Source organism: Boleophthalmus pectinirostris, unplaced genomic scaffold (genome assembly GCF_026225935.1).
Source record: "Boleophthalmus pectinirostris isolate CB_2022bp ecotype Guang Dong unplaced genomic scaffold, ASM2622593v1 HiC_scaffold_15, whole genome shotgun sequence".
Classification (NCBI taxonomy): Eukaryota; Metazoa; Chordata; class Actinopteri; order Gobiiformes; family Gobiidae; genus Boleophthalmus; species Boleophthalmus pectinirostris.
In genome coordinates, this window is record NW_026571070.1 from 23,395,380 (window position 1) to 23,420,691 (window position 25,312).

The 25,312-nt window shown below is 40.9% G+C and overlaps 1 protein-coding gene across 1 annotated transcript in view; it reads right to left on the reverse strand.

Moving 5' to 3' along the window:
* The window catches only part of ptprn2 (protein tyrosine phosphatase receptor type N2), a 110,426-nt gene that overhangs the window by 16,164 nt on the left and 68,950 nt on the right, over nt 1-25,312 (reverse strand). Inside the window, exons 13-16 of the mRNA XM_055150816.1 lie at nt 7,610-7,825; nt 5,285-5,491; nt 1,240-1,387; nt 161-234 (exon numbers count right to left, since the gene is read on the reverse strand). Coding sequence (XP_055006791.1) covers nt 161-234; nt 1,240-1,387; nt 5,285-5,491; nt 7,610-7,825 — 645 coding nt within the window. The remainder of the gene's footprint in view (nt 1-160; nt 235-1,239; nt 1,388-5,284; nt 5,492-7,609; nt 7,826-25,312) is intronic.

Genomic DNA, 25,312 nt, shown 5'->3' on the forward strand with positions numbered 1-25,312 from the left:
GAACCAATCCGCAGAGCTTGGAGAACAAAGTCACAGTGAAGATCAGTGGGCCCGGATCAATGAGGAGTGCTTTTGAAATACTACAGCCTCAACAGGTGCCCTCGTGCAGACAGGCTTCAAACAGCTCGCATTAGACAATGTGCAAATAAACAGTACTCACGATGGGACTGGCGTTGATGTAATCCGAGTTGCCGTGGTTATTCTCCGCTTTCAAGGTGATCCTCGAGTGATCATCTGTAATAGACATATCCATAATTCATCAACATTTGTGCTGTTTGCTTCCACCGCGCAGTAACAAAAGCGACAGAGGGATATGGAAATCTAAATGCTGCAAGGGACTGCAATTTCACCAGTTTTATCACAACAACGTCAAGTCCCTACATCAGTCCGTCTTCAATTCACTGTGGGCCAAGTGAAACATTATATTTAAGACAAGCCAAGATGTAGAAGCTGCCCATGGTTTATCAGAGCTTTTGAATTCACTTATACATCTTACATGCATTTTCTACCCCATCGAAAAAATGTCAGTGAATACATTTTCCTCAGTTGAGGTCAAAATGGTAAAGGAGCAGGTCTGTATGACATTGCCATGTTACATATAACATTTTAGCTTTGGTCAAAATATCTGTTATGCAATATATTTTCATTGTGGGCATGATTACTGATACATTTGGGAAGCAACCAAAAACTCAATTTTTTTCTATTGACTCACAAATACAGCTAGAAAGCTAGTATTTTTTTCACCCTAGAAACACAAGTTTCAGTCACCCAGTTGATCCATTATCTCTTTTTACAATATGTAACTAATATTATTGTCAGTGAATAAAGTTGGCATATATTCTATTTGACTAGTAATATAGAGTATTGGGGCTAAGTTAAAGGTACAGTATTTTACTTTAAGGACGTGGCACATGTCCTGCATGATTCTATGAAAACAGACATTTCAAACCATACTTTGGAACATTCTCCATAAAGCCAGATATGTTTTATGTCATAATGTAGAATATTATAGCCAAAGGAACAACATTACCATGGAAACAAGCACAGTAAGGACACATGGAAAACATAGAAAAACTCTGTGTTTTTCAGTGCAATAAAAACAACCAAAATTAAAAAACATTGTTTCATTTTAGTCAATTATTTGGCAAAAAGTTTTATACTGTGGCTTTAAACAGCCGCTTGAAGTTGTACTATTATAACTCAGCTGAACAGAAATAATGGACCTGTGTTGAGACTCACATGCGACCACAGCATCCGGCCGGTTCTTCTTGCCGTTGCCCTCTCCGTGGCCCACGCTGCAGGTGCTGGGTTCGGCCTGGTACGAGCACAGGGCCTCCCACTCCCGCTCCAGACGGTTCTTGTTCTTCAAGTGGTCCTCCATGTACGACTGCAAGAGACACATAGTACCTCAGACGCCATTTCAAAGCACAACCACATCCAATCAGCGCTTTCCAGATTGCCTGTTTACGTTCACACACCTTTCTTTAAGGTGAATACAGCTAACCCATACAAGCCAGACAAACAGCACATAGCACTGATCAGGCTTGATGGGAGTGTAATAGTACTATAAGCTGCCATATGGTGAAGCAGCATTACTGACAAGGTGTTTGGCTCTCCTGTGTTTGTGAGTGCGTTTGAACAAAAGAGGAAGAAGAAATACACAATTAAGACTGCTGAAAGGTGGGTCTGCATTAGCAATACTTGAGGGCTGTTTCAATCACCTCCCTCACTGCTTGCACAGAGGCTGATAAGATTGTGTGCATTTAAGCTGTCGCTTGGAGAAGACAAAATTGAATTCGCCAGAGAGACAAAGATGGAAAAAGAGAGAGGGAGGGGCTCAGGCCTGGTACATGTGTGATGTGTGTGACTGTGGCTTTCCCCCACTTGTCCCAAACCGGGGCACGTCTTAGGGAGCTTAGAGGCTGGAGCTGGCAAGACAAGTGTTTTTGAGCTCGCGTCGTGTTCTGTTCTTTCGTTCTGGTATCATGGCGCCCCTCCCCACAGGGTTAAATGGTTTAGTCCTCTATTGTGTGGCCTAGAAGATTACAGACTCATAAACTGATGTCAGGGATCATCTGGCTAATACAATGAAAGTGATACCCAGATGTGCTGGGATTTTGAGTCCATATTAAAGGAGCTATAGGAAAACCTTAATACAGAGGTGACAATCTATTGTTAGACTCGGCATATATCTGTCAGAGGCAGGAGCTGGTGCAGAATATATATCATTCTTTACTCCTGATAATCACAAATAATCCTATCCTCCACACAATAGGTAATTACCCTGCATGGGCGCTAAATATGTCAGATGACATATAAGAACATTATAGTCCAACTCACAATGGAAATCAAACTTAATTGTTGGATATGGTACCAAAGGTGACACTCAAGCCTTGCAGCAACAATAGAAACTCTGGCAATTAATGCAGCTGCATATAAAAGAGCTCGAGTTCCACTTCAAAGTGCTATTAGCTCTGTCAAATCAGAGGCAAATGCCCAATTATCAGAGGAAATCTCCTTAATGTCAATTCTAATGGCAGCGTCACATGTATATTTGCATGTGTGCATGTCCCACACAAACACATGCACTGTGCACATGACAGGCTGCCATTATGGCTACTTGACAGAGGCTGTCACTACTACTCTCTCATCAGAGCACAAGTACTGTGTGCTCGCCAGCGTGACACATCCCACCTCCCCAACAATATTACATCTCCATGCACTTGATACATCCACTCGGAATTGCTTCCCCATTCTATTCAAACCATGCCCCGAATCGATTGCATTCCAAATTCATATTTGGGTGCACTTAATGTGATGCAGGCAGCAGCCTGCCCTTATCGAGCACCTCCCGTCTCTAGGAGGCAGTGGAGCGTGGCGTATTCCACAGACAGGGTAACGAAGGTTTACTGAATGGGAGGATTATGTCTGCCAATCAGAGGCCCGGATGGGAGGCCTGGGTGTCAGGGAAACAATGTCTAATCCTTCCTAAGCAGTCTGCTCGGCAGCACAGGCTGTGGCTGAAATCAGGATGAAGGCCGAGAGAGATAGGCCCAACAGGTAACACCAGCACAGTCAAAGCGGTCCGTCTGTGGCCGATAATGACTACATCAAACCAGGCACAAACTCATTTAGTTAAAACAGATAAAAGACACTCAATCTGCCTGTCCTTACACTTTTATGTCATCTTAAAAACTGTTCACAAAGTGTGTTTTTACTGAGCCTTGAGGAACAGTTCAGCTACCTGTGAAACGCTGTCCATGGTGCTGAAATAATCCACCAACACATTTCCACATTACAACTCGTCATAATATTCGACAATAGGAGCCATTAACTAGGTATCACTTTCAGGTTTTGGCAGCAAAGCTCGGCTGAAGCTGGCAGCAGAGTGAAGTGAGAAATATTCGCCATAGAGGTGTGTCAAAAAACACACTGACAACAGATGACTCAGCCCAATTCTACTTTGTGAAGTTACATGTCTTTATGCAAGACTTTAGTCTAAGGTGAGCAGCACATTGTAGTTAATTTCTCCTGACTCTGACCAGACCCCCAGCATGAGTGCTTTAGAGGGGCCGGCATTCATCATCTCTGCACAGCCAAAGAGAAGAAGGAGCAGAGATGGGAAAATATAGGTCTGAGATCAGTGATAACAAGGCAATCTCACACATGGTTTCATGTGAGATGGCAGCAGAATGTTAAAGCTGAGGCTCCTATAGGACATCTCCATGTCAGTCAGAGCACTGAGGAGTAAAGGTCTCTGTATATGCACTACCTCCAGCATTCTAATGTCTGTGAACAAGTAACTGCAGCTAATCATAATAATAACAGCTCCTAGGAATCATTCACAGCCTCTTTTGTTATGGAGGGCTAAATGCTTTTCTATTGTCACTGTTTTCAAAAGGAGCTCCACATACAAGACTTGACGAGTGCAACAAAACCCATCTATTACCACCAATACAAGGCAGATCCACTCTCATTCATTACAGCCTCCCAATATAAAAGCTCGACGTGCAGCGTGATGAATGCTCTCTCCATTAATGGAAACACTGCCAGGCATCTATCCATCTCTTTTATCAAGCTTGTCTCAAATGAACCAAGCCAAAGTTGTGCAGAATTAAAACAATCCATTGTGTGTGTTTGTGCACAGGCTTTTTAAGCAAAAACACATTCGAAAACATCCAAATGACAATCAAATGGGTAATAATATTTCACTTTGGAGCAGCCCTCGTCACAATGAGAAATGTCTTGGTGATTTTTGCAGCAGAGAAGGATATAAAGGAGGGACAGGGAGGAGAGAAAATGTCATTAAGGGGGGAAGGAACAGGAGCAGGATAAAATGTATAAACAGCAGAAAAGAGTGAAGTGGAAGCAGAAGGAGATGGGCTGATAAAAAGGCAAACAGTCACAGTTAAAGACTACAGTGTGAGCTCATATGAGATGTGTAGAAACCTCTATTTGACATGCTACAGCAGCGTGACTGAACACTCCACACGCACACACACACACACAGGCAGCAGCAGACAGAGCGCTGATAAGACCTGTTCACATCTAACAGTCCTATCCACAATCAAACCAGTCAAAAGAATGGCTTTCCTCTATAGAACATGTATTAATCTGTCTGCTAATCAAGATCTTCCAATTTGGAGAAATTGTTGAGTTGTGATCAGTGCTTTTTTTGATCAATGCAGCTCTATGCACAAACACACACAAAAACTTTTCCCCCTCCACATAATCCACTGGTCAGCCTCTGTCATGCTCTGAGTGACTGACATGAGGATTTACCAAGTCACAGTGCATCCATAGTATGAACCCTAGAAGGAAATAGATCTCATTTTAAAGCAGTGTGAGCCTTGTGCAAAATTTGACCAAAGAAAAGTTTACACATCATCCATTCTCCTTTCAAAATTATGGCTGAAAATGTCTGGGAAAAACTCTTGTCTAAACCAACCAGTACTGACAAGTAATAAGTACATAACCAATTAGCTAGACATTTTTTAGAAGCATTTCAAAATAATAATTTAAAAAAAGTATCTCTAATATAGTGTTAATTTTTTGTTTTGATGAGCACCATTTTGAGAACTTTTCACCATTCAAAAGAGACAGAATATTTATTAAACGTTATGGCAACTATGCTACAACTTAATTTTTTCCTCATTCTGTTAAAAGCATGGATAGCATAACATCACTACTTCAACTATAAGCAAAACCATTCTCACATGTGGTTACTATGTCCAATACAAGCACAAGTATCTGTACCAGGCCAGTGTGGGTGGGTGAGTCTTACCAGGATCATGTGCCCGGTAGAGATGTCCATGTTGGAAGGCACTGGCTCTTCACACCAGGAGGAGGTGCTGCTACGCGTGGAGGGGCTGGCCGCTGGACCATCGCTGAACTGGGACGAAACACTATTGAGGCGGGAATGATGGCGAAGCGTCTCTGGCCTCTCCACGCGCTCTGAAGTCCTGATAGCCATGCGCTGCCGACATAACTCCTGTGTACAGATCCCAGAGAGGGCCTTCGTTATACACTGTTTATCCTTCTCCTTTTTGTGCATGCTACAATACTCCTCAGTACATTCCCGCTTATCCTCGCTGTGAGGGGCTGAGTTCTCCGGAAAATCCCGCCTGACTTGATCTGTCCTCACTTGTATGTAGATTAATGGCTTATCCGTGTGGATTATGAAGCTTATACTAATTATGTCAAAAAAAGTGCATGGTTGAGAAAGTCGACACAATTTTCCAAAATAAATTCCCTGTGTCACACCTGAGTGCCACGCAACAGCTGTCTGCAAATGAATCATTTAGCTGTGATCTTTTACTCCCAAACACAAGAAGCACCAATCACTCCTGCACTTATGCCCCGCGAGAAATAAATACGTTGTGTAGAAAGAGATAGAAAGTTGACAGGAAACTGGGCTCATAAATCAAACAGGGCCTCAGTGGTAAATAGGCACACAAAGCCAGAGGAGATTAAAATGTATTAGCTGTAGTTGTGGGGTATAATTCTCTGTTTTGATTGATATTTCCAGGTCCCAACTAAAAAGTCTGTCTCACCAACTGCTCTTAGGATAACAGCGCCCATGACTCAGCTTTCCTTTCCCATCATGCCTCACTGCAGACACTGCTTAATGCACTATCCAAATTGTCTGACTGCTCGCAGCCTCGTGGACAAATTCTCATTCAAAACGTGTGTGGTAATTGTCAAGTAACTGCTAAATTTACTATCATCTACAAGTTTGGCTTTGAATGAAAAAGTCCTCCATTGCTTCCGACTTCATTTCCATAGTAAATTAGCTGCGCGAGGCCACAGAGGGCTAGCCTTCTGAAAGCACATGCTAACTCATGATCTACAGCAGCATCACAGTGAGATTTCCCCTGGAAGCTACACTAGACTAAGCCGTGGACTTGGATCAGCTTGTGCAGCCGTCAGACTTTAATGATTAGAGCCATGAAGTGGTGCCCTGGGCCTTGGCCTCGGGGCGATATCTAGGTCCTCCTCATAACTCATCGCGCCTCTCCACTCCTCTGCAAAGATCCCACAGTCAGGCAGCAGCATGTAGTAGGGGGCAGGAGTTGAGAATCATGAAGCTTAGAAAGGAACATTGCTTGGATTTTCTCATTTCAAACGCTTTCAGACAAGTAATTTCACCTAAAAATAAGATATGCGTTCTGCCTCCTCGCAAATACACAAGGCGTGACAACACAATCCTTTCCTCAATGTAAGAGAAGAAATGATTGCATATATTCACAGCCCTGCTAATAATCTCGTCTAACTTTTCTGTTGCTTCTCCAGCATTTGATGGAAAAGCAGCTCTGTGAAAACCTGATTAAATATTGAAAATGTTAACGCGACATGCAGATAAATGTGTTGTGAGTGCCACGCTGGGCACAGCTGAGCCCCAGCTCTGAAAATCAATAGAGGCCCGGCTGCCCGCGGCCCCCGAGGAACGGAGGGAATAGGTCAGAGCGACGGGTCGCTCTCCTGTCTCCCACTGCACTGCACACACAGAGCCCAGACACGAGGTGAGCTGTGACTAAGAGCAGAGCTGTGAGCACTACAGCCAGCACACAGCAGTTATGGGAATATACTAAAGAAGGTAGGCTAAACAAACACAAAGGTCAAAGGTAGTTTCTATTACTTTTTTGGACATTTAGATACTTTCTTCCCTTACTTACTGTATCCATCATCTCAAGTTCACATCATTTCTGAAAGAAGCTTTTTATAAAACTTTGAACTACAAAGATGCATTTAAAATAAGCAGTTCAGCACGCTGAAACACTAACCTATAAATGCGTGTTTTTAACAAAGTGAAATCACACATTTTATAATGTAAGATTTATCTTGACCTTTTACCTTAACAGAAAGTAAGCATTAGATGAAACATTTGACAGAAACATCTAGATCACACTTTCACACCACCAGTATACATAGTTTCCCTTGCTTAAATTTCTCATCCCTGAACAGGACCAAATTTGCATATTGTTCATATATTTTTACAAATCAGCCAATCAGACCCTTAACCACATTTCCTCACAGCATCCTCCTCCAATCCCAGAGCCGGGTCTGAATGGCGGCCTGTGATTGGCTGGTTGCAATGGGTTGCTCTTACCTGATAGGTGGCTGTAGCATCAGTGCTGGTGTCTGTGCCGAGGCTGGCTAACTTCTCCTTCATGTGGAGGTGAGAGCGCTGGCGCACGCAGAAGAAGGTGCCGGACACTGCCAGGGCCACCAGGATGAAGAGCATGCAGAGGAGCGACAGGAGCAGGAACTGGCCAGACTCCACACGCGTCTCCTTCACCACAGGGATCTGGGTCAGGGTGCCCCTCTGTAAAACAAAGACAAAATTTCACTTTAAAACCTGCTAGTACAGTCTACAGGGCTGATGGGCGATATTGACAAAAATGAATACCTGGATCTTTTTTTTTTTTTTTTCATTTTATTGATGACAGTATTTTAGCCATGCATCACTAATATGCTAAAATGTGTCTGTAAAAGTTTTGGGTTAAAATATTGCTCAAAATATGCTCAGACCTTACAATTAACCACATAAGTACAGAAATACTACTTTATAGTCTTGTTTGGAAGATTACACTACAAATTTTCATTTTTCATTTACTTTTCTGCTGTCATTTTAAGTAGTTATAGACAGTATACTCAATATTCTAATGTAACATATCTCCAGAACAACAATAAGCGATATTATCATTTTTCGACATCTCTCCCACCTCTACAGCAAAACATCACCTTGTTTTTCACCACAGCAGTTCTCCCATTGCTAACTCCTGCTCTGGCCAGCCCCACTCATTAGCCTGCTCCAACACTAGCCTTATAATGTGTATTCAGACTCAGTCAAGGCCTATTACCGGCTCCTGTCCACTGCCTGTCTAACCACTATAGATATTTACAAGCCCATTTAGTGCTGGCATGGGGCGGGCTGGCACTGGGCGACTACAGGAGGCAGGGACACTAAAAGCCTGGGCTTAATTAGCTCCTCTGGTCCTGGGTTTGGCTGGATTAGACTCTGGCTGGAGACGCTCAGTTAATGGCTACAGGGTGGACTATGGTGGGGGGGTCAAGCTAGAACTTTGCTTAGAGCACCCACCACCACAAAACACTGCTTCAAATAATTAGAAATGCAGTTAGGTGTGTTATTTTGAATGCACAAAAAATGCCAAGAGATTATTATCGGCACAGGTTAAAGAACGGTGAAGATAATTGCTCCACTCATGGCCATTTACTGTAATGATACATTCCCAGAGGGCCTCTACGCCGAAAGACACAGCAGCGATAATTGGGAAGGATAATTAATGATACCTAATATGGGCTCATATTTATCCAGATTGCATAAAACACACACATTAGTTTAAGTTTTTTTTTAAAATGGCGGCAAATGTATCCACAAGCGTATTCACCAGCTCATAAATCACCTCAGGCTTTATGAGTGATACAAAACCATAACAGTTGTGTAATGTATGTATGCACGGCAATACGTCTCTGAAAGGGCAATATCAATAACGCCGCGCAAATACATCAACGGGCCCCTAATTGTCTGCGTGCAATAGTGAAAGATTGATAGCACGACTGAATCAAATGTACAGCGTTGGAGGGAAAAAAAATGGCGGGGCATCTGACATTTCGCCCGGGGGTCTAATGGGGGGCTGAGGGATGGCTACATCTTGTTATAGCGTTCTCCAAACAAGACACTTCACCTCGCACCAGTAACAATGCGCTCTGACCTTGTGGCTTGTAATTGCCAATGTTTTAGCGGCGCGGTTAAAGCCCAGGTCGTTTTACTGCGGCCCCGGCGACTGATGGCAGTTGGTGGTGATTGCAATCGCCGTGGTTACAACGCGTGGGGTAGTTGTAATCAAGTATTATGAGTCTGGACAACAACAGAGTGTTTATGAGACAAGTAAAGCTGAGATGTAAACACTAACACATGCTAACAGCTGATATAGAAATGTTTTTTTTTAAATGTTTTTACAAGTTCTGAAATACTTGGACCGTTTAGCTATAAAGAGTACATCATATAACAATTACTTTTAAAAATAAGTTGAGGTAAACACATTGAAAAGTATGAAAAATGGTTGGAGCACAAGGGCTAGAAATGCAGAGCAAACATTAAAGAGCGTTTGAAGGCGTTAATCGTGTTATGTCGTTTGAGGAAAGAGGGAGGAAGAAAAGAGGAGGAGGAGAAGGCGGAGATTGGAGGCTCAGAATTAGCTCCGTGGGCCTTCACTCAGCTATTCATTAGCTTCCGCAGCTTTACTTTCAATCTTTTTCAATCCTTACATTTAATACAGCATATATGTATTTTGCTCTGATATCACCTTCAGTTCAAGATTTTATTATAATTTTTGTTTAATCAAATTGTGAGTTTTTATTGAGCCTTATTTTTCTGCTTTAATTAAATGTACAAAATACACATTAGTGTAAATTTATATAAAAATAAAAAAAATACACAATTCCCACTGATTTCAGACAATACAATTTGAATTAGATTTTTTTTGGAATATTGTTTAATTCAATACAAAAATTGTGATGAACATGATTTGATCGACTATATTACATATATTATCATATATTAGAAATCACATAGACTTTCTCCTTGTGGATGTGTGTCTGTGAATGCCTCAGTGTGAGGGACAGACCAGGCCAGATGGATTTCGGAGCTGGGATTATTTAAATGACAGAGAAAAGGTCAGGATTTGAGGTGTGGACGCCCTGCTATCCATTCACTCTCCAAACCGTGAAAAAGATCAAGACAAAATCCTACAAAGCCACGAAATCAGACATGTCTCAAAAGAACCCAAATAATAACATTTTACTGCTTTAAAAAGTAGACTTTTTATGAATAATGGGAATTGAAAAATCTAAAATAATAATAGCCAAACATTTTGTAGAAATCTGTTCATACACACAAAATTAGCCAATCGCTATTATATTAGAATATAAAAAATAAAAAGCATTAGTGAGTCAAAAGAGTATTTCCCCCTCTAGTGCATAGAAAGGCATGTGTAAATCTTGATAGAAGCAACAAAACACATTTTGTTCACATAAAAACAACAATAAAAAATCATGAATTGGAACATTTCTTTGACTGAGCTTGCAGACGTTTTTTGGAGCCTTACACTTGACAATATTCTGCAGATTTTTCCATGTCTTTCTGCACACACAGACCAGGACACAGCCTCACTGCACAGGACTAACTTTATCCAGGAGGCAGATGTGACACGAGCTGCACTCACACTCAAACTTTCATCTTTTCATCCATCATATTCTGTCTCTTTTAAAAAGAAGCAAAGAGAAGACTTCACTCCAGATGCTTTTTACACCAATCCCACCAATCTTTCCCATACTCTAGTAGCTCATACACCCTTAATGTTACACTGCACAAGTTTGACTGTCTGCCTCACATATTTCATCCACACTATCTCAATAATGTACCCATCAGCATTTGAAGTGAATGTAGCCCATTACCTGAGTTCATGGCGTGATGAGGAGCACACATGCTCAGTGCGATGCCGTGCGTGTATTCCACAGAGCGCTGCTTAAACCACTGCCGCTGATCTGGGCAGCTCCGTGTGTGCGACTCCGGCCGCCCCCTCACTCCCTCTCTCCCTCACTCGTCCTCTCCTCCACCACCAGAAAAAAGTTCCCCTTTTGCTTTTTGCTTCGGGTCCCATGCGTCTCCCTCCCGGCGCCAACAAAAGAGCGCGGCTTCAACACGGAGATGAAGAAGAAAGCGGGAGAAAGGGAGAAAAGGGGAGAAGAATGTGGGATATGCCCGCCTGATTTTCCGAGCCTGGAAGAATGTGCAGAAGCCCCACTAGTGAGTCCTTTCAGCGCCTCTGTGCCAATGAAAAGAGAGCGGGAGGCGGCGGGCTGGCTTTTTTGCCATCATTTAGTTAAGGCTGAGCCCCTCCTTATATTCAGCAGCTCAGGAGTCCCCCGTCCATTGCACATGTCATATCCACCGGTTGCTATAGCGATGCCTCCACATGTTGTCGACAGTGAATGTTCAAGGAGCGATGCCTGGCTAATAGGCTTGCGGGCCGAGGGCCGATATGAATGGACGTAGGGCTAGTCACTCATTTGTTGAGCTACTAGGGGTCTCTGTGTTTGCTGTGTGAATTGCTGTTTTCTCAGGCTCCACTCCCAGGGACCCAGTGATGTGAGCGGAATAAGGGAGATGGCCCGGGCTATTCTTTAAAGTGGGCTTTGCATTCAATGAGAGGCCACAGCCCAAAGTACAGTAGGTGTGAACTATATGCACGCTCTACACAAGACTGGCAGCAGAGTGGGAAGTAGATTGTGCATAATTGGTGAGGCTTTTCAATGCTTCTCCCTGAGACGTAAAGGAAAAGGAAGCAGGAGATAGCAAATTGAACAAGTTTTAAAGATAAAACTAAAATGGTATCCTAATTAGCAATCAGTTTGAAAAAAAAAAAAAAACCCAAAGGAGAGCAACAGCTGCACTTAGCAGGGAGAGGCAAGCCGGAGAGGGGGATTATGGAGAGCAGAAAGAGAAGAAAAGGGGCGGTGAGGAGAGGAGAGTGGGGGTCCTGTCAAATGCAGATGACGAGTCTTTAGGAGGAGGGGGTGCACTCCAGTTTATTTTCTCCCATTCACAAAGCACCCCCTCCTCTTTCTTCTGCTCCTCTATTGTCCCTCTGTGTGACAGCTGGAGTTGGCAATGTGAAGGGGAGAACAAAAAGCAGCTCGCTGTCCAGCCCTGAGTCTCCGGACGCAACGGACACCACCCCACCTCCAGTACAGAGCCATGCAGAGCTGAGCTGAGCTAACTCACTCTGCTGCACTGCTGACATGCACAACACTCGCCTTCTGCAAAGCTCTCTTTCTTTTTATTACTATTTCTGTTTTACAAGTATGTTCTAGAGGAGTAGGGAAATTAATTTTGTTTTTTGTATTCAGCAAGTCATCTGCTCTAATTCATTTCAATAGTTAGAGCTGTTAATTCATTTTAATCTAATCAAGATTGATTCAATTGTCACTAAGCTTTTTTTAACAACAGAACAAAAAAGAATCAAATTAAATTGATCAATAGGGGGAAGATTTATTTATTACATTTATTTTATTTTATTTTATTTTATTTAATATATCGTCTAGCCCTATCAATATTCTTTTACCACAGCAGTGTTGGTAGAGATTTGGCAGAATAATAAATTATATTTGTCATCATACATATTTTTCGTACCTTCAGCTTCTCTTTTTCATTAAGTTTCAAGCATAAGAATGGGCCAATGATTTTTATTAGGATTCATATCAGAAACAGTATAACTATAAACTATATTAGATTTACCAATATGCATTACAAGGTGCGCCCAGTAGGGGAGTCTTATGCTAAATGATAAATGTAACAGTGAGTTGTATCCATTCATCCACTTTCCTCATCTTACAACAGGCATCTGAACATAAGACTCACAGACTTCCCTCTCTCTAGACACATCCCCCGGCTTCTTATTTCTTTCTTCAATTATCAATAATTGAGTTACACATTTGTGTTCTTTATTGCAACCTCCAGGGCAGAGTATGGGCCAAAAAGAACTAAACTGAAAGGTTCCCGGCACACAGCCAGACAAACTTTGACTTTTATCAATATAGATTACCTTGGCAATGTCAGAGGTCAAGAAATTATAAGAGGCAATCACAACTATAATCTATCTTTTGTCTTGAAATCACTGCAGAGCTAGTGTATGTGTTCCGGAGATGTTTTTATTAAAGCTACAGTATAAATAGCCTTTGGAGTCAATCACCAGAAAATCAGTACTTGTTTTAAGTCGTTCTTGCAATTAGCTTGTATATTACAAAGAGTACAGAAATTCAATCTTCTCATATGACACTCCAGTTCCACACCTGTCATCCCTATCTCCGCCACACGAGGTATTCCCCTGACTCCTCACCGCACCAGAGGGGAAGTCCACAAAACGTGCGCAGACAGTATCTTTACCTGGAAAAGCCTGACTTAGCACCTGTTGTCCAAGCCCTTTTCAAATGCACTCTAAACGGGTATTTTTTCACACATTGGAGGCATTACTCACCACACACACTGAGATTTCACATGTCGTGCCACATCTTCGGGTGAAGCCAGCGCTAATGGCTATCACACCGGGGAGTCTTGACGTGCATCGATTCATCTTTATGCCAAAGAAAGAACCGCTAACATACTAGTAGTCACTGAGATGGTCACTGTTATGCTCGCTAAGTACTGGAAAGGTCTTATCTCTCCTCCACTCTGCTGCTTCTATTTGCTTCCATGGCACATTTTCACATTTTCTAATAATACAAAAAAGATGGTGTTTAAACAAGATGGGAGTGCGCACGTCTCGGAGGTGTCAGGAGAGAAGGATGAGGTATGTTAAACAAATGTCAGGATCAAGTGCACTACCTGCTATGGCAGACGCTGTAGCATGTGTGTGGAGATATGGGCTCAAGCAGACAATCACCTCCTCTGCGCCGCGAACCTACAAGCTGTACAATTACACAGTTAGCGGTAATATTTACATCTCCTCTTCACCGCCAGTGAATCAGAATATACATACGTCCATGTTTGTTTCCGAGCACATGCGGTCGAGTTGAAATATATTTGAGTAAACAGAGAGAGAAGTGTTGGCAGAAGAGGACAGGGGATAATCATGTGACAATAGCAGAAGTAGTCACAGGTAAGGATAACAGTTGGAAGATGTACTAGCAGAATTAATAGTAGCAATTATTAGCAGTTAGCTGTAGTAACAGCAGTTATAGTATTGTAATGCCATTGCAATAAAAAAAATACTACTATATGAATTATTGTTTAAAAAATAAAATAAAGGTACACAATAATTTTTGGGGTAAATATTCATCATTTGTATATATAATTTTTTTTGCACTAGTGAAGATTTTTTTTTATTATTTTGTAATATTTGAGCTTCAGAGGGAGAAAAAGGATCTTTATCACAATATAAGCCAATATTTCTCAAAACATTCAGTTGTATTATGTGTCTCTTTTGCTTCCTCTTTAATGTTATTGGAATAGAATGGTGATGTGAGCACAGCTATTATAAACATGTAAATTCATCCCCATTTTCAGAACCCAGACCAACACTGTAAATGTTTTTCTTGTAGAATAAAGATTAAAAAAACAATTACTAGTACATTAGTTTAAATAAACAAACAAATAAATAAATAAATAAAAGTCAGACAAAAATGATAATACATTTTTGTTCATTTATTAACCCAGACATTATTACAACTGTAAGTTATAAATCAACATTTGAGATGTTTTTTTTTTTTTGCTTTTGTTGACTCTGTGTAACAATGAGCATAACAGCACATTTATAACTACATATATTCTACTGCTGCAAAGGAGGAGGTTCAGTTGCTTGAGAGTTACACAAAATGCTTGATGTTACACAAAATGCTGTGTAACATCAAATCATGGTGAAAGCACACTTTTCCCTTAATTTCAAAATAATTTGTTAATTTTATTACAATTAAGTGTACAAGAACTCGGATCACTGTGGCATCGCGGTGGCTCTGACATAACTTCTCAGAGGTCTAATTTTGAGTTAAGTGTAACCTTGGTCCTATTTCAGCTCAGAAATCACTTGAACTTCACAAGAGAGGACACGTTTTAGCAAAGCTCCAAGCATGGAAGGAGGAAACTGTCTCCTCAGGCCACCCTGGTGCAGCAACTCATGAAACAACTGCGACATGCAGAGGAACAAAATTCTACTTTGCAGAAAGAATTTCAGGAGGAACGAGACTAGAGAATGTCCCTGCAAATGGCTCTCAAGGTGTCTGTGGATAACTCCAAATCCAGAAGATGGAAGTCAAAACCATGGCCTCCAAACTACAGGTGGAGGCTTTCAAAGAGAACTGGAGATGGCAAAGGCACAGAACCAGAGACTAGTGTGGGAGAGGAGACAACTGAATGCCTACCGCTGCCTGCAAAATATTAAGATCTTCAGCCTGCAGGATTAGCTGGAGAGTGAGAAGGAAATGTTTGAAACAATGCAATGACATACGAAGGAGCAGAAGCGCAACAGCTCTGCAGCATGATTTGAGAGAGGAGAGGGAGAGGAGCAGAGTTTTGCAGGAAGAGCTGAACAAACTGCAGGGGGTGATGCAACTTCTGAGATGGTCTGCAGAGGAGGAGAAGGTCCAAAGGGAAATTAACATGGAGGAGCTGAGCAAAAGAAGGTCACTGTTTTGCAATGTGGACTGAGAGAAGAGCAGCAGAGAACCTAGGCACTGCAGAAAGAAGTCTGCCACTCAAATGTGCAGGAAGATCTGACAGAAGTTATCAGGCAAATTAGGGAAAAAAATAAGAAACTTCTCGAGGAGAATCATGCATTGAAGAACAAGTGCGGACAGACTGCGGAGAAGGCCCAGAAAAATGTACAGGATATGAGGAAGGAGCTTCACCTTCACCCAGTGTTAGCCTGGAGAGAGATGCCAAGGTGACCAAGGAGATGCTGTAGGAGCACAGGAGCAAATACCAGGCTGAGCTACACAGCTTGAAGGCAGTTTTGGAAGACATGAAGAAACATTTAAAGAAGACAGGGCAGAGGTCTGAGGAGCAGAAACATCAGACTGAGCCCATAATTGTCCCCTGGGACCAAATCAGACTCCAAAAAGTCCTCACAAAGACTGAGGAGAGACGACCACAGACTGAGGGTATGCAGGTGTTCATCAGACACACCAGGATCATTACCTGCATTACAAATAAATATATATATATATATATATATATATATATATATATATATATATATATATATATATATATATACATATAAAAATCTGCTCTGTATAATGCTTTATTATAGTATGTGAGGATATTGAAGGCTTTAAAGCAATATTTACCTTGATCTGTCAACAAAGTGTGAGTGCCGTAACAAGAACCAGAATGTAATTAATATTTCATTTCAATCCTTTAAAGCAACTTCATCTCACTAAAAAGCTTAAAATGAAATTCAGCAGAAGTATCAAAATCAGACATCAATATTTCTTACATTTAATGTTACTCTGGACAAAGTGCACCAACAATATAACAGGTCACAACAGTTTCACAATTACATTTAATTTTATTCATCAAGAACTTTAAATCCTACAAAAAAATGACTGAACTTAAGCAAACAGAGCTGAAGTTAGATATTGACTCTTAATACCTGAATACAACATTTGTTTCTGTAGTCATGAAAATTACAATATCAACTTATTGCTCAACAGAATAAAAAAAACACAATATGTTATGGGCTCAATGTTTAATGTGTGTATTTGACTTGCACTTGTTGGGAACTTTTTTATTACAGTTGTGAGGGAGAATATATATATATATATATATATATATATATATATATATATATATATATATATATATATATATATATATATATATATATATATATATATATATAGTGACAACATTTTTCAAAAGGGTTTATTCTGTTGATATAAAATGTGTTAAAGAGGGGGTATTATGCAAAGTCGACTTTTTAATCTTTATACCATGTTATAATGTTCCCTCATCAGAAACATGCCTGAAGAGGTTTTATGTGCCATCCATGCATATTTGAGTAATGTGACAATCTCTTCTGGCCCAATCTGAACCCACCTTACGGTTACGGCTGTGAGATTCTGTCCAGCGGTCAGCCTACAAGCCTACGTCACCCATGCTTCCACACAGCAATTTTCCATAATTATAAATAAACGTGATACAAAACAATACACTGCAACTTTACAAATCTGATGTGATGTGCAGTAGTTTCATTAGCGGGATGCGCACCGATTATAATGTGATAGCACTCTGAAGTGGGAGTGACTTTGAGCAAAGAGCACAGGAAGGGGGGACTCAAAGACATCAAAAATGAAAGTGAAACTTATTATACATATTAACAGATTGTTTTCAGTGAATATAGCATTTTCAAAACAGTAAAAGGTAACAGGGTGATCTAAATATGTTATGTCTTAGCTAATACCACACATAAGTAAAATACCCCTTCCTTAAATAGCATTATTTATCGCAATATTTCTGTACTTCCTGTAGCAATATATTGCACGTCAACGTTTGTTATTGTGACAGGCTTATTCTAATAGCAGTCAATACTACCAAAAGTCATGGAAGTAGTACTATCAGCCATTAGAATAGTTAAAACAACAGAAATATTAGAACTTTTATTAATATATTTGAAGTATACATTTTCTTTGGACACTAATCAACCATATAGTGATAACCAAGACGCTAATGCCATTTACTGAGCAGTACAGAGAAGCCAACAGCTGCTACATGTCTACCTGCACACTTAACTAATCTTACACCAAAAATAGTTGAGATTTCTGCGCGGCTCTTTGAAATGAGGTGCTGTAAATTATTCATAATCATTTCTGAGCTGTTGCCGGGGCTCCATTTTGGAAGGTGCTGGGGATTAGCTTCCAACTGGAACGCAGACAGGAAGGTACGGTATGGAAGAAAACAAAAGTGTTTCAGAGTTTGCATCATTTCACCGCCCGCGTTTGTAGCTATACTCCTGAAGATCGAACTTGACTTAAGCTCATAAGAAGTGGGTTTGCGGGAAAGTTTGAGGGAGTGTGGTATGTTTAATGTATGCAGATCATTACAACGGCACGTAACAAGATGTTTACACTCACACTATCACAACAACTTTGTATCACCTGCTATAGGGTGACGGTATAGGGAGAAGTTAGATCAAATGAAACAGTTTGCAGAGTAGATGAGTGACTACAACTCACAAAAGAAATACAAACAGAATGTTGTGCAGAAATAGTGACAAAACTGCAGTTATTACAAGCTTTTTTTTTTTTTTATAGCAAGACCATTAAACAATTCAGATGACAGAAAAACGACCCAGTGACTGGTTTTCAGAGCTGAGGTTTTAATGACCAAGAGCAATGAATGAGAACTTGTTTGAGTGCAGATATGGGAACAGTATTTCTACACATAAAATACTTTGACAGAAGTATTAACTCTATAAATGTATTAGTTAATGTATGTGTCAGGGGCAGGGCTGGGTACCTATCAATTTATTTCGATACCACTGCTAACTAATCAGTTGAACAAAGAGTTATTATCAAAGATAGTAGTAGTAATGTTAAAAAAATATAGTCAAAATACAGTCAAAGATTCTGACACTTTTTATGTACCGGTTTTAGATACCAACCTTTTAAGTAAGTTTTTGTAATGCAACAGCCCTCAGGAAGTTCTTCTTTGTCATTTATTAGTGCATTTTCAGTGTATTTGTTCTTTGTTTATTGTTATAAACAAATCTGATGACCACCAATGTTTAGAGAGAGCTGTAGTTGATCAGTGTTTATGTCAAGTGAAAATACCCTAGTCATAGTATTTCCCTTTTCATTCATAAAAAAATCCCTTGTGAAATGGCAAAACACCTTTCTTTGGTTCACTTGAGGTGCTAAGGCTTTTAACATGCCCATGGTGTGTATGTATTTGATCGACTGTGAAGGAGCACGTGTTTCCTGGTGGCAGGTGTTCAAAGCCTCCCAAAAACGAGGTCCCATTTCTGGTTCAACTTGAAACGTTTGAATGGCGGCCCCTCGTCCTAGGCACCAGCTCACCAGCGCAGTGTGTGTCAGCCATGTCATCGCGCTATTCTCCCCAGATGAGCTTGTTCAAACAGGGATTCTTCTTCTGTGAATCCCAGCCCAGGCAGTGCCCATGCCAACTAGTTCAAAGCGCTAAACATCAAGGTAAATGCTATGCCTGTCATCTCCAGGATATTTAAAGCAGCGGGGCTACCCACACACACGGCCCACAATGTGCACTTTAGCAAAGAGGCAGCGCTGCAGCGTCATTTCCTCGAGTAGGAAATCACACCATATTTGTACACAGATTGAAAATGTGGTTGTAAGCAAAGTGGACTCATTTTCATTATGTTATATAAGAGGCACAGACTAGTTGTTCTCAAATGTAAAAAAAAAAAAAAAAAAAAAAAAAAAAAAAGCTAATATTGTATATTCATCAATTCAAGGGGTTCCAGGTTCACCTGACTAATCACTACTGTAAAAAATGTCTTTTTACTGACAAGAATCAATATATTCTGCTGACGCAAATATGATTACAGAACAGTCAATACAAATTTCTCAAGAGATGATAACTTCAAACCATAAAAGGTTATTTTACATGCCAGAATGTTACTGAACAGCTTATAATCAAACACTCCTGACAATATTATTAATATTAATATTTGTATACATTACTGTCTTGCCAAGCAGGTGACACTGCCAAGCCAAGTTTCCTCTGTGGAGAGGTCAAAATAAGGATACAGGTTTTAGCTCTATATACACCTCTAATTGAAGAAAAGCAAAATTAATAAGTTATACTATGGAACATTTCAAACAGATGACGGACTCCTACCAGAAAAGCTGGTTAGTTAGTGCCCTTTTAAAGTTTCAAAGTAATGGCAGACTCAATGTATGCAAAGAAAATCAAAGCTTTAAAGAAATGTCATTAAACTCATTTGAAAGACATTGTTAATTGAAAACACAATGTCTAATCTTGGGTTTGTTGATTTATACTTTATTTTTATTTCAAGTGTTTCTTTAATTCATAGCTGCTATTTGCTGACAGCAATGGCATTTTCTACCTGCGGCTGTGTCAACAAAAGAAGTGTGCTTGACAAGGATAATGCTCTTGTTTGCAAATATAGCAGCTAAAATAAATGAGTACAAGTCGAAAAGAACTAACTCGCTACCAGTGGAGATGTGTGCCCTGGATTTATTGCCACTATATTAGTATTAATCAAAAGGGCATGAATTATTCTCAAGTTGTAATTAGATTTTGATGAGGGATATTATGAAACTGTAGGTGAAAAGTCGTTAGACGCAGGCAAAATGACCAGGGACAGAGTGCGATCCAGGTCTGTGTGAAAAAACAAGCCAATCGCCAACAGGTAATTGGAGGCAATACTTCATTCTATTGAGTGAGAAGATAAAAAAGAGGAGAGCTGGCACTAAAATATCTGCCCATTCCAAAACAGACAGAAAACACAACGCTTTTAATTGTTTTGTCTGAATAGGACCCACACTACTTTTAGACTATTATGTTCTCGGCAGGCCTTTTTATCTGGAAGACTGATAAAACTGCAATTAATTTTGAAAGAGGGGGAGAAAAACAGAGAGACAATACATCAAGTCACACATGAGTGGTGGCAGGCAGGGATATGTGGGCTGGCGCGGAATAACAGAGGTAGTCAAAGGTAGCATTCATAATTGAAACTGCATTCACAGGAGACCTAGTGGGCTGTGGGGCTCTGATACTGAGGCTGACAGGGAAGGGGACAAAGGAGAGGAGGGAGAGCACGGCTTCAAGTCCACACCTCGGACCATAGAGGATACACAGTGCTTTTCTGATGCCCAGAGGGAAGAGGAGTTCTGTTAACTCTGGACAGAAATGTCTAGTTTCAGAAATGTTTGGAGACAGTTGACTCTAAGACAACTCTACTTGTTACATTCATACTGTATGTGGCCTGGGAAGCTATTTATGAACCTTTACAGAACCACTTAACCAGAAGTACCACCACAACAGAAGTGCAGGTCACTTGCAGTCAGAAGTAAAAGTGGGCAGGACTGAAAAGTGCATGTAAAGCCATGGACTTTGGAAGATAATGTGCAGCAAATATCATATATGACATAGTGGATTCAAAGGCTTCAAGGTCATATAGCTGATTAATACATTTGTGAAGGGCTGCAAGACTTCAGAACCTCCATCATCTCTATCAAGCTAAGTCACTCAGTCCAAGTCATTGCATTTACAACTATTCCATTCCTTTCAGCTGACTACTTTCCAATGAGATACACCATATATACATTGCTATGGTTTAGTCAGTTTTTTTGATTTGAACCAAAGCAATTTATTTGTGACATGATCCAATGAGAATGAAAAAAGGTTTGAAGTTTCCTAAAGGCCCTGTCCCCATCAGTGATTACTACAGTCAGGCTATTTACTTACACAAAGTGAGGTGAGACATGGCTGTAAGGGACAGGCTGTAACGGCTGACATGTTCTCTCTGCAGACCTTTAATCTGCACAATGAGATGTGGTTTGGAGCTGTGCTTTCAGATGAGAAGGATTGTGCTGCATCGGAGGTCTCTTATCAACCTGTTATCAGCGCTCGGGATGTACTTGTCACTTTAGTCACACACTATGTTTACTTTAGTGTGCGCACACAAGTTAAAAACAAAATCTGTCTTGTTATGAAGAGGCTCTAAGCTGCAGCAGATTAAACATCTATATACAGCCTCTGGCAAATGCTTTGATGGTGTGAAGGTGAAGGAAGAGAACTTTCTCAAACCAGAACCAAGCTGCTAATGGGCAAAATGAAAAGCCACAGAAACTGAAGTGTGGACAATAACAACAGTTTGACCGTGAATGTGCAAATTGCTTTAACATTTAAGATCACAGAATGAGTGCATGAGGTGTACTTTTGTACTATATCTGCATATGTGTATCTGCAGTCAGTGCTGAGGCAGAGTTGTATCCTCTGTAGTACCTGGTGCTGGACATGCAGCATATTGAAGGGGCTGTGGGAGCATACGGCCTTATGATCAGTGCTGTGTAAGTGGAAATATAGATGTAGAGCCACAGGAGGAGGCTAAGGGTCATCTCCTTGTAAACGCTCTGCACCCTGGGCTCATAAATTCTCATCAGCGTCTTCATTAAACGATTGCCACTGTTATCTCCATGGAAACGCAGGCCCGGCGTGCGTCCACAAACAGGGACGTGTGTACAGGGGTTACTCAGGGGGTAAGCTGGCACAGACGCTGACATACCTCTCCTCTCAGGGCTTCACTAGAGACCAGCAGAGGGAGGTGCGAGAGGGAGGGGCGAGGTGGCAGCCGGCCAGCCATGCTAGATCTGTTTCACGGCCATCTCACTTGACAGGCGCTGGCTGCGTCTGGTCTGGAGGCAGCTCTGATTTCTCTTTAATTACTGCTAATCGGAGCAGCCGCAGCCCATGCTAATGAAGCCACAGCGATCAGCTGGGACAGTCCAGCCTTTCTCCGCTAAACAGTGAGCTGACAGGGGCAGCGCTCCCCTGTGCCCATGGTCTATCCATTATACCAGCGGTCAGCCCCAAAGCCAAGCCAGGCAATGATGCTCATCCAACAGAAGTCTCTGTGAAACTGCCACTGGAGTATCGCTCATCTCGGCCTCAAATCCACACACAAAATATAAGTGATCAGAAATAGTGAAGGCAGAAATAATTACGATTTATGTCAAACTTTTGATGGCTCTGTAATGTAATAATACAATGATGTCCCATTATTGTAAATGTGTATAATCAATCCAGTCTATTTTCACCCACAAATATAATTACACAGTACAGATTTTGTGAAGCGAGCTGGTGTCGCTTTTCTTTCAAAGTGAATATTGTAATGACTTGTGACTGACATGATTGGAGATTTGGTTTGTCTTTTGTTGTTGCCAACACTGAAATAAAATTCTCTCATGTAGCGGTTCATGTATGACACAGAGCAGCCCAGGCAGCTTGTGTTTGTGAGGAGGTAATCCTATTTTTACACTGCATCCACCTGCACAACATCAGGTGTGGACTGCATCTGTGCCTTTGCCGCTATCAGCCGCTATGGCAAGCCCACTTATGAATGTAAATAGGCTGTAGGCATGAACATGACTGTGAAAATCACATCACAGCAGGACACTCCTTCAGTTCACAGTACCAGGGCTGATCCTGCACTGCTCTGTGCTTGTGTGTGCCACATTTGCAATGGTTGCATCATATATAAAGATGAAAGCAGTTACATCGCAGATTTATAAAGAGATATTACCTAATAAAAATATTCGCTCAAGTTAATTGTGCTGTGCAAAGTAGACCCATCACACACCCATGTAATACAAAGTAAAGAAAGTCAAATATGTCCAGTGGACCACGGTAGTTGGGAGTGTGCAGATGATTTCTGAACATGAGTGAGAAGCCACTTGAGTTTGATTTCATGCTTTATCAGCACAGATGGAAGATGTTCACACAGCCTCCATATCAAGGTCATCATATAAAGACCATAACATCTCATCAAGCAATTTAGCTGACCTTGTGATGCAGAAAGTAACTGGCAGTTACAGCAGCATTCGCAATTACACTCAATTAAAGGCAATAAAAATGATAAGCCAGTTGATTACATTTAATTTACTGTGAGCAAAGTGCTTTCTGCATTGTGTGCTCACTGAGCAATAATTAATCTACTGCTGCATATCAGCCCAAATGCAGTATTCAACCAAAAAGGCTCACTTAGGTGTGAGGAATGCAGCAATATATTTCAAATTTATGATTATTGTTGTATACAAAGAGGCAGAATGATTGCTTTGAGGTGAGGAGGAATTGCGTTTGAAATGCATTCGTACATTTATCATTTTGTTTTTATTTTTAGTGTGGTGTGTTTTGTGTCTACAATAAAGTGGGAGAAAATCATGCATCCTAATACAAATACTCAAAATATCATAATTAAATATATGATTAACAAGTTATACCTTATGGTTTTAAATGTACCGTACCTGATTTTTACAGTCTTAAAATGTGAAACACAGAAATAGTTCATTTTAAGTTCATTTTGCAGTGTAAGTAATGCAAGGAATTCCCCATGTACCTTATGCAGTCTGAGCATCCTAATTATTAATTGCATTGAGTTTTTCAGGTTTTCACAACACTGAGAGACCAGTATGGAGTTTTGCAGACGGGTAAAGCTAACAACAATTACCTAACGTGCAATATCTGATTATCAAACAATAAACCATTTTATAATTACATGCAGAATGCAGCGGACACATTTTGACCTCAAGAGCTGCTTATACAATATATCAGCAATTTTGTTCAAATACATGGGAAAAGTACAGGCTCTTTAAGGATCTTATGTGATCTTAATACATTCCCAAATTCTGTGGGTCCTATAATCTGCAAAAATTAAATTAGTATTTAATTAGTATTTAAATTTAACTCTCTATTTTGCACATTTGAGTAATCCTGCATATTCATTCTTTATATTAATTGAAGCATTTTTAAGTAAATAATATAAAATGAGATACCAAGATCAGATGCAACTTTCTTTTAGTCAAATGAGCATACTGTCCAAATGCCAGACAGACTTGTTGCAAACAGAACAGTCACTGCAGGCTGTAGTTGGTACTCATCATTCCCAAAGACCAATACTTGTAGCCTGTAGCTTCTGTAGCCTGTAGCTGCTGTAGCCTGTAGCTGCTGTAGCCTGTAGCTGCTGTAGCCACGGAGGTGCCAGATGCACTGAGTGAGCTGGTGCATGATAAATGGCAGAAGGTGAGAGCAGAGCGGCCGGGACCGGGGGCACCGTGCACCCCGCGTCCCGCTGCCAGTCCCTTGGCATGCAACACGTCAGGCCAAATGGCACAAGCACCCACCTCATCGCTGACATTTAAACCTCTGCCATACACTCCAGCTGTGGACTCTGCAGGTCCCCCCCACCCTCAGGCACCCCCGGGCACCCGCTCTCAACTGCCTTCACTCACCAAATTACCACAAGTACTCGGCCGCCTGCTCCAATCAGATGGCAGCGTGTCATGTGCTTGGGTTGTCATAACAACACAGCATCAGGACCTTGAACTAAAATATAATGCATAGACTAGTGAATTTTCAGTTGTTTGTACACCTCCAGTGTGACACAAGGCTTCCTTAGTTGTGCATCAGTCATTTGGAGCAGAGGAGAGTGAGGGCACACACTAGGACATCCAGCCCCTTCTGAACATCATGAGGGAAATGTTACAAGATTGTTAAGGATTAGAGCAGCCA